Source organism: Heloderma suspectum, chromosome 2, assembly GCF_057233095.1.
Source record: "Heloderma suspectum isolate Gila_16-S chromosome 2, 16-S_ref, whole genome shotgun sequence".
NCBI classification, from domain to species: Eukaryota; Metazoa; Chordata; class Lepidosauria; order Squamata; family Helodermatidae; genus Heloderma; species Heloderma suspectum.
The window spans coordinates 363,013,601-363,024,418 of record NC_139459.1 but is presented as its reverse complement, the minus strand read 5'-3'; the positions used below and the strand labels follow the sequence as shown (position 1 = coordinate 363,024,418).

Genomic DNA, 10,818 nt, shown 5'->3' with positions numbered 1-10,818 from the left:
CTGGAGCGTGCCAAAGGCTTCAGCAGGTCTGCAAGTCCAAATTCAGGGCCTTTCCATGCCATCAAAAGATCAGTGCTCCTACCAATGTTAATAGTTTTGCAAGATCTATCTCCACTTAATAGATGGGTGCAGTGGGGGCTGGTGGCTCCGAAGTCAGTGGGGTGGTAAATCCACCCCAGGTTTCAGTCAGAACCAGTCACAACTCTAAAGGAGCTATCCAAGGTGCAGGGCCCACTGATATCAGAGCCACCAGCCTCCACTAGATGGGTGGACGGGTGCGGCAGCTTTGCAGCCATCACAAGCTAGGCCAATAGACTTGGGAGACAAACTACAGAGGATGGCTGTTGCCCTCATGGCCTGCTTGTGGGTTTCCCACCAGCATCAGGTGGCTGGCCATGGTGGGCTAAGAGCTTTTCTACACAAGCCTGTTAATCTGCTGTATCTACTTTTTGTCTCAGAACTGAGATCAGAGCATTGCACATGGAGCATTTCCTTTCTTGCCTTTTCACTATATAACCTCTGGGTGACACTGTTGTACAGCAGAATAGCGCAAATACACAAGGGCAAATCGCGCTTTCTGTTGCTTTCACAATTAAATGTCACATTTTCCATCCTCTACAAAAACTTGCCGAAAGTGCTGGCTAGACATAGAAGCAAAACCGGAGGGTCAAGACGTCATCTAAAGAACCCATAAACAACCATGAGTAAGGAATGACGAGCACATGGTAAATGCCTTGTGTAGAAAGATCCCTAAGTGGATCATTGTGGATGATCCCAATGATCCCAATGATAAGTGGATCATTGTGGATCCTAAGTGGATCCCTAAGTAGATCCCTAAGTGGATCATTGGTCTGATTGAGCAGGGCTTTTCTCATGTGCTTCTTAGGGGAGGAAATAGGAATATAGTCCAGGTGCATGCTGCTTTTGCTGCAACAGATGAACAGACTCTTCTGTTCTTGTGTACAGACCATGTCAGAGAATGAATGGCAACAGGAGTGTTTTTTCATCATCACAGATACACAGAACACAGACCAAGAATTCGTTTCAGGTGGATTCAGAGAAGGGCGGAAATGTGTTGAGCATGGAGGGGCACCATGCAAACCTCCCAAATTCAGCTCGCTTTTCAAGATTTGAATTCCTATTTTCCTAACTATAATTTTTGTAACATTTCCCAGTTATGAATGCTATTTTGAATTTAGGGGTATAATGATAAAATTATATGAAAAAATATGATATGCAATATTCAATTTAGTTAATATTTAACCATTATATTATGAAGACTTCGGTTTTACATTGTATGTGTGTTGTTGTTTTAAAAGGGCCTTGAAGTCATACTTTAAAAATTGAAAACATTAATTCAAATTTTCTCCAAACTGACATTCCCTTTCAGTCTGATGCCTTACAGCAGCAAATAGTTCCTGGCGGCTACAGTTATTGCTCAAAATGCCTTCTCAGAGGAACTGCCACAGTGTGGCCAGTGAAGGTAACGACTGGGATTTATTGTGGAATAGCAGTTGTCACAGAGATGGGGGTACCAGACCACCTTACCTGTCTCCTGAGAAACCTGTACGAGGGTCAAGAAGCAACAGTAAGAACCAGACATGGAACAACCGATTGGTTCAAAATTGGGAAAGGAGTATGACAAGGCTGCATATTGTCGCCCTGCTTATTTAACTTATATGCAGAGTACATCATGAGAAACGCCGGGTTGGATGAATCACAGGTCGGAATTAAGATTGCCGGGAGAATTATCAACAACCACAGATACGCAGACGATACCACCCTAATGGCAGAAAGTGAAGAGGATCTAAAGAGCCTCTTGTTGAGGGTGAAAGTGGAGAGTGCAAAAGCTGGTTCGAAACTCAACATTAAAAAAACGAAGATCACGGCATCTGGCCCCATCACTTCCTGGCATATGGAAGGGGAAGAAACGGAAGCAGTGACAGATTTTATTTTCTTGGGCTCCAAGATCACCGCAGACGGTGACTGTAGCCATGAAATTAAAAGACGCTTGCTCCTTGGGAGGAAAGCTATGGCACACCTAGACAGCATAGTAAGAAGCAGAGACATCACTTTGCCGACAAAGGTCCGTCTAATCAAAGCTATGGTTTTCCCAGTAGTAACGTATGGCTGTGAGAGCTGGACTGTAAGGAAGGCTGAGTGCCGAAGAATTGATGCTTTCGAACTGTGGTGCTGGGGAAGACTCTTACAAGTTCCCTGGACTGCAAGGAGGTCAGATCAATCCATCCTAAAGGAAATCAACCCTGAGTGCTCATTGGAAGGACAGATACTGAAGCTGAAGCTCCAATATTTTGGCCACCTAATGCGAAGAGAAAACTCTCTGGAAAAGACCCTGATGCTGGGAAAGACTGAAGGCAAAAGGAGAAGGGGACGGCAGAGGATGAGATGGCTAGATAGTATCACCGATGCAATGAATATGAACTTGAGCACACTCCGGGAGAGAGCGCAGGACAGGAAGGCCTGGCGTGCTATGGTCCATGGGGTCACGAAGAGTCGGACACGACTGAACGACTGAACAACAACAACAACAACAACAAGCAGTTGTCACAACTGGTGTCAGTTAAGAGCATCTCTACACCAGCCTAAAATCCTGCATTTAAAATGGGGCTTTCTGCTTCCGTTTTAAATGCAGGATCATGATGGTCACAGGCTTCCTTCCCCCCCGCTTCCCCCCTCCTTTCTCCCCTTATCTGAGTCTTCGATATGTTTCATTATACAGCTGCTAGATGGCGCTGTGGTCTAGCTCCTCTCATTGCGGCTTTTCCCTTTGCGCAAGGGAACTCAGGCGCTCTAATTTGATAGCTCATTATCTCTGATCTTTTTAAAAAAATGGAATAAAGGTCATTTAGTGCAGAAGATGCCCTGGAGGTTGACAACGTCATCTAAAGGACCCACAAACTTCCATGAATAACCAATTTCAATAGCAAGATAAAAGCTCCAAGTGAAGAAGCCCTAAGGGATACAGTAGATATTCCAACCACTAGATAAGACCACCATGTTGGATGTGAGACGACTTTTAAAGCAGGGTTCCTTCCAAATCCATCTCCATCCTTGCTAATACATTGACTGGTCAATTTTTCACCATCCTCTATTGCATTCTTCTCTACCTTATGGGTCTGGAGATGGAATGTTGCCTTGCAATCCTGACATCTTTCTTTAGATCTCCTTAACCAGCCTCCCCGAATCCAGCACCCTCCAGATGTGCTGGACTACAACTCCCATCAGCCCCAGCAACCATCGCCATGCTGATGAGAGTTATAGTCCAGAACATCTGGAGTGCACCAGGTGAGGGAAGGCTGTAATTTAGTTTTTCTACACAAGGCTGTTAAATCACTGCTATCTTTTTTTTGGTTTTGTCGCAGAACTGAGAGCTGAGCTCTACGCAAAGAGCTTTTCCTTTCCTGCCTGAGGGGGGAAGCTTTGGAAAGAGGAAGAAAGCAGATGGTTGGGCACTGCTTCTGGAGGGTGTCCTGAGCACCTTCCAATGCTGGCACTTATCACCTCCTGTCCCAGAGAGAGAAAGGAGCGGAGGAGTGGCAGAGTGAGAGAGACAGGGGGTGGGGTGGGCAGGGAAAGGATGGGGTTAGGCTGTGAATTGGATGAAGTGTCTGTGTGTGAGCTGCTACCCTGAGAGGCCTTGGCAGGGGCTGTAGCAAAAGGGGTGGGGAGCACAGAGGAAGGCTGACTAGGAGCATGACATATACGTCACCAGAGCTCCCCCAAGATGGCGGCAGAAAACTCCACCCATGGAGCCGTTTTGCTGGCAAAGAGATGCTGGGCGGGGGCAGACACTGACACCAAATCCTGCACCCCTTCAATTCACATCTACATGAATGGTTCACCTTTACTCAAGCCCAAGATTTGGTAACTTCAGTGTGTGTGTGTGTGTGTGTGTGTGTGTAGAAATAGCTGCCCATCATGACCTCCCACCCACACTGGCAAGACAGAACATGGGATATAATATAGCTCAATCCCCAATCACACCACCACCAGTATATAAACCCTACCCAGGGGGGCCACAAGTCAGGTGACAGGATGTGTGGCATGGAGCTATACCTCTCTGGCCTTAGAACAGTAGCATGGGGCATTGTGGGAAATTAAAATGGCGGCCCTCAGCCACCTAATACTGCTGCTGCTGCTGCTGGCCACCACTGCTGCCAGGTAAACCAGCCAGGGCACAACAACAGAGGAGGGGGCTCTGCCCAGGACCCCCTCAAACCTGGAGCCAGCCCTGCCCCCAGAAAACAGTGTTACACTGTCTCCTGGCTTGGACTGTCTAAGTTTACTCGCATGTTCTTGTGCGGTAAAAGCAAGGGTGGAGAACCTGTGGCCCTCCAGATGTCGTTGGACTGCACCTCCCATTATCCTGACCATTGGCCATACTGGCTGGGACTGATGGGAGTTGTAGTCCAACAACTGGAGGGCCACATGTTCCCCACTCCTGTATTAAAAAGATGTTGACTGCAAAAGATATTTGACTGTAGTCAGGAGTTTTTTCATCCATCACCCATTGGAATGCAAAATGATTACAAAAAATACTCTGGAGAGCTGAATTGGGAAAAAGATGCTTCAAAATAAAATCCAAAAATGTCTAGGGGTTATCCTTAATAAATTATTTGTTAAGAGATTTTTACCCTGCCTTTTGGTCCTAAAACATACAAGGGGGCTTACAAGCAATTTAAATATCCCCCAAAAAGTATCATAACAAAAAGGCTTTTTTTTTTAATAGAAATCATTTATTAGATATTAGGCAGGTAAAATTTAAAATCCTTGAATTTATGTAGCTTGCCAGTACATCTTAGTAAGGCCAGCCCACAGCTATGTAGGAAGCTGTCTCATACCAGGTTTAATTTGAACAGTCTGGATCCTTATTGAGCCAAAATGGCACCACCACATTCATGAGGAAGGTATCTGCAGGCTGGGAAAAAAACTGAGGTTTGCAGAAGTACAAAAAATATTTAGGGGAAAACTAACCTCTAGGGAGGATCCCGCTCCGCCCTCCCCCAAAGACCAGCCCAATGAGGGCTGAGCCTGCTCAGTGGCTACGGAATGCTGCCTGGCTGCTAGAGGGGAAAAACTGAAAAATGGGGAGGGAAAACAGAACGGAGTATCCTGGAAAAGGGCGTGTCTGTCTGGCAACCTGAACAGGAGCACTCTATGCTACATTTTATTGCAAGCTCCACTTGTAGGGTCTCAGTAACAGGGAAATCAACACCATTGCATACCAACGTAAGCCTTGGGCCACCCCAAATCATACACCAATGCAACTGGCAGGCTCTTCCCTATGAAGTGAAACGGTAGTGTGTTTAGCCCACAGTATCATTTGGGTGCACATCATTCTCAAAACCTGTTGTCCCCCCACCCCCGGGTATTCTGACACTGCTTTGCACTAGGAATGCACAAAGCACAGGCCTAGATCTCTCCTGCACTGTTTGAGCCAAGGAGATCCTACTTCCAGACACCAGACAACTTTGTCTGAGATAGTTGCTCTTATTTAGGCCTTCGGTGTCAGTATGGGGCCACCAGAGAGCTAGTGTGGGATGTCGTACATACAAGCCTGGACTTTTGTTTGATTCTCACTGAGGTGACAGGTCTGGGCTGCACCACTTCAGATGGCAGACGGGCTGTGTGTGTCACGTGATGGGGATTTCTAAGTTCCATCCCAAAACACACACACTTCCATTTCGAAAACTAGCATGTCAGGGGATGAGGGTTCTAGCATAGCTTTCTAGCTGCAGGGATCTTTGTTTGTATGGAGGAGCAAGCCCTCACCTGCAGTCTGAAGTGATAACAGCTCAGCCACAGGTTTGCCATCTCAGAGAAAACTAGGCCTGAGTTCAAATCTCTGCTCATGTAGGAAGATGAGTGACCTTAGGCCAATCATATTCTCTCAGTCTAACCTACCTCACAAGTTTGTGATGGGAGGAGCACAATGCTTAGTGCTACCTTAAGCCCCTCAGAGGATGGGTGGGATAACAATAAATTGTCTAGATTTTTCCATTAGTGTCATGCCCCCACCGGAGGAATCCTCTTTAGAAGAGGAGCTAGAGCTGCCAGAAATCAACAGCACCCTACAGCAGCCCATGTCAGAAGGCCAGGAGGAGCCTGGGGCCTCAGGAAAGATGGACACAGGTCCATCCCTGCAAGGGGCTGGGGACTCTGCCTCTGAGGCAGGGGCTAAGCAACTCCCTGGCCCTCAGCTTAGAGACTCACCCAGCCAAAGCAGGACAGTTAGTTTGGTGGTGGGGAATCTTTATGTTTGCTGTCAGAAAACCGCTATACCAAAAAAGTTTAAGGTGATATAACCAACGAACCTGGAAGCTTTACAGTGCAATCCTACACATCTTTACTTGGAGATGGGAGTTGTAGTCCATGGAGAGCACCAGGTTGGGGAAGGTCGCTCTAGATAATGTGTTCTCTTGTCAATCAGCTATTACCATCAAGAGGTTTCTCTTAACGTTCAGCCGAAATCTCCCCTCCTATAACTGAAGCCCCGTTAGATCTATTCTTGCCCTCTGGGGCACCAAAGAACAAATCTTTCCATCCTTCTATGTGATAGTCTCTCAGGTATTTGAAGAGTGCTCTTATGGAGTCTTCAAATCAGTCTTTTCAGTCAGTCTGAACCCTCAGACTGACAGAAAAGACCCTCAGTCTTTTCTTCTCCAGGCTAAACTTACCCAGTTCCTGTAAACTTTCCTCATAAGGCTTGTTTTCCACTCAGCTAACCATTTTCATTGCGCTTCTCTGAATCTGTTTCAAGTTGCTGTTTTCCTGCCTATGTAACAACTGTAACTCCCAGTGTAATAAACAAAAGCTGCAACTGCATTCTAGAAAGGGGAGGAAAATTATCTTTAATATTTTCTTCTTCATTATGTCAGGGAATATATTATATTCCCTGCTATTGCAATACATCAAAACAAATCTTTAAAAAATAGGCAATTTTTGGAGTCAGAATAGCAATCAGGATCTCGTAATTCAGCAAGCAGATTGGTTGTTAAGAACTCACCCGAAACAGACTGAGGGGTGCAACACAGTATTCCGTGTCAAATTAAAAACAAAAAAACAAGTTCAAGATCCATCAAGTAATGTGGTAAATCTAGATTTAAAGGCTTATTCACGTGAGCTGCTTGAAAGCCTGTGGTTCTTACTGACAGAAGTCAAATTTGACTGAAAATGTGAAATTTGTCTGTGGAGAAGAAACTGGTGTTGTTCTGAAGTGGTAACATTAAGCGGATTACCAAAAACATTGCTCGCTTTGGCAACCTCAGCAGTGCAAGTTCATCATATTTTTTAAAAAACCAAAGTTGTTTGCTGTAAAGGGAATAATTTTGGATAATGTTTGGCCTTATAAATCATTAATGTAAAATCCTTTCTTAAAAATATTGATGTAATTCTTTTATACTTTATCAGTAACACTACTCCATTTTTCCCTGATCTATTTTATACACATTTTATATATTTATTATGGGCATTGGCTAAACAATAAAACTACTACCTTTGTAAGAAGTACCAATACTTTTAATCCTAAAAAAAAAAATTAAAAGCCTGTTTTGGACACACACAAAAAGGAACAGGAATATTTTACAGCGCAATTTTATACAGGTCTACTCAGAAATAAGTCCCACTGAGTTTACTCCCAGGTACGTGGGCATAGGATTGCAGCCTAAGTTTCCTTTTCACCATGTTTCAGAGGGGTAGCTGTGTTGGTCTATTACAGAAAAAACAACCAAATGTCTTCTGTCCTCTTAAAGCAGCCTTCCCCAATCTGGCGCCTCCCAGATGTGCTGGACTACAACTCCCATCAGCCACAACCAATATTCCCAGTGGTCAGGAATGCTGGAAGTTGTAGTCCAAAACATCTGGAGGGCACCAGACTGGGGAAAGTTGTGCTGAGCCAAAGGTAGGCAACCCGGTGGTGCCTCCAAATGTTTTGGACTACAAATCCCATCAGCCCCAACCAGCATGGTCAGTGGCCAGGGGTTATTGGCGTTGTAGTCAAAAAATATCTGGCAGGAACCTGGTTGGGGAGGGCTGTCTTAAAAGGTAACAGATTTACTGTGGCATTGATTTTAATGGATTAGTGCAACCTATGGCCCTCCAGATGTTTTGGACAACTCCCATCATCCCAGCTCATTGGCAATGCTGGCTAGCATTGATGGGAATTAGAATCCAACAACATCTGGAGGGCCACAGCTTTCCCACTCCAATGGAACCCATTTTGTCAAACTGTAGGGCTGTTTGTCTCTAGTACTTGATACCCTGAGGTACAGTGCCCCTGAACGTGGAGGTTCTGTTTAGATCTCCTGGCGAATAGCCATTACCTATCCTCCGTGAATGTCTCTTACCCCTTTGATGACATCCAAGCCAGTGGCCACTGCCACCCGATCACGTAACAGCTCATGTATTATTTCTTTACGGATTTCAGCATCACCAATTACGAATTCATAGACCAGCCATGCAGGGTCAAATTGAAGACTTATCTATTCCAGTATTTTGTTCCGATCGTGGCCAACCAGCTGCCCCAACGGGAAGCCCACAAACAAGTCATGAATGCAACAGCACCCTCCCGCTCACGTTCCCCAGCAACTGGTATACAGAGGCATACTACCTCCAATTCATGCCTCCCTTACCCTGAGAAGTTTCATGCGAGGCTTCCTAATACCAAGTCAGCCCACTGGTCTATCTAACCCAGTACCAGCTTTAGGCAAGGACCTTTCCTAGTTCTGTTACCTCTATTAAATGGAGATTGAATCTGGTAAGCAAAACATGCGCTCTACCACTGAGCTATAGCACTTTTCCTTGACAGGTACTCTTTTTCCATTTTAAACCATGCTGTGTTAATTCCTCTCCTGAACTGAGATTGAGGCAAGCATTTAAAACCAAACACTTTCCTAGACAAATCCTCTATTTGTAGAAAGACTGGGGTGTCAGACTGGAAACACTGACAAGCCCCCATCACATTTTTACCTCAATTTCCTCCTAACATTTATTTAAAATATTTTTTAAAGTCACCCTCTTTGCCTAAAAGTGCATGAGGGGATGGATGAAGTTTTAAAAGCACAATACATGCAATCAATTCATCACCTCTAGGGCTTAACAAGTTCCGAAAAACAGAAGTGATTTCCCCCCAAAATCAGCAGTTACTGGGTTTGTCTCCCGTGTGGGTTCTCTCGTGAGCAACGAGGGTAGAGCTCTGATTGAAACTTTTTGTGCAGTGCGAGCATTTGTATGGTTTTTCCCCAGTGTGGATTCTCTCATGTCTAATCAGGTGCGCTTTGTGACTGAAGCTCCTGCTGCAGACCAAGCATGTGTAGGGTTTCTCGCCCGTGTGGCTTCTCTTGTGTCTATTAAGGTTAGATTTCCCGCTGAAGCTTTTCCCACAGGCCGTGCAAGTGTACTGCTTGACTCCTGAATGGCCCCTCTCATGGCCGATGAGGTCTGTCCTGTGCTTGAAACTCTCGCCGCAATCCACGCACTTGTACGGCTTCTCGCCCGTGTGAATCTTCTCATGGCGAAGGAGGTGCGCTTTATGGCAGAAGCCTTTGCCACAAACGGAGCAGAGGTACGGTTTCTCCCCCGTGTGGCTTCTCTCATGCCTGGTAAGGTTGGATCTCCCACTGAAGCCTTTCCCACAGATGGAACATGCATAGGGTTTATCCCCTGTGTGGGTTCTCTCGTGGATGATATAATCTGACCGATGATTGAAGCCTTTCCCACATGCCGGGCATTCGTAGGGTTTCTCGCCCGTGTGGGTTCTTTCGTGAGTTGCTAGCTTGGCGCTTTGGCTGAAGCTTTTCTCACAGTGCGAGCATTTATATGGTTTCTCCGTGTGGGTTCTCTCGTGTGAAATGAGGGTCGAACTCTGGCTGAAGCTCTTCAGGCACTGCGAACATTTGTAGGGTTTCTCTCCCGTATGGATTCTCTCATGTCTGATCATGTGCGCTTTGTGACTAAAGCTTCTCCCGCACACCGCGCAGGTGTATGGCTTCTCCCCCGTGTGGCTTCTTTGGTGCCTGTTGAGGTTTGACCTGCCGCTGAAACTTTTCCCACAAAACGAGCAGATGTGTGGCTTCTCTCCCGTGTGGGTTCTCCAATGGGCAATAAGGTAGGAACGCACATTGAAGCCTTTCCCACAAAGTGAGCATTTGTGTGGCTTCTCTCCTGTGTGGGTTCTCTCATGGGCAAGCAGGTACGATCTCACGTTGAAGGTCTTCCCACAGTATGAACATGTGTACGGTTTCTCCCCCATATGAATTCTCTCCTGGGCAAGAAAATATTTTCTCCAAATGAAGATTTTCCCATAATTAGAGCATTTGTATGGTTTCTTGCTAACTCTTTTCCCCGTGTGGCTTCCTGGTTGCCTTTCTGCTCTGTACTGATTGGCCCTGCCCAGGTAGCGGAAAACACTCCCTCTCGTCATTGCCCTGTTGGTTTCTACATGCTTCATGCTTCCAGGCAGAAAATCCTGCTCTTCTTTCACAGAACCATTGCCTGTTGGAAACAACAGAGAATCATGACGCCAAGGGTAATTCTCTGCAAGAAGGAGGCATTTGAAAGACACCAGGATGCCACCTGTACATGAACAGCTGAATGGATTCTGCAAGGATGGGCAACCTTACATAACTCACAAAGTGCCAAAGGGAGCATGGAAGGAACCAAACTTTCCTTCATTTGTTAATCAGTAAGCAGAGCTACATTGTGTCTGGGGACCCATTTCTCAGGGGACTTGCATATATCTGATTCCAACATGCATGTGTTACTTCAGGGACCACCTTCTCCCACGTCAACCTACCCAAG

At 45.8% G+C, this 10,818-nt stretch overlaps 1 protein-coding gene across 4 annotated transcripts in view; it reads right to left on the bottom strand.

Annotated features, from left to right (window-relative positions):
* LOC146355702 (uncharacterized) overlaps positions 1-10,818 on the bottom strand; it is a 33,906-nt gene that overhangs the window by 389 nt on the left and 22,699 nt on the right. For 3 of the 4 annotated variants that reach the window (XM_084830814.1, XM_084830812.1, XM_084830815.1), the window contains one exon: positions 4,991-10,512. In XM_084830814.1, coding sequence (XP_084686940.1) covers positions 9,155-10,512 — 1,358 coding nt within the window. In that variant the 3' untranslated portion in view covers positions 4,991-9,154. Of the gene's footprint in view, positions 1-4,990; positions 10,513-10,818 lie in introns of those variants that run through there. The other variant, XM_084830813.1, reaches the window with a different exon arrangement.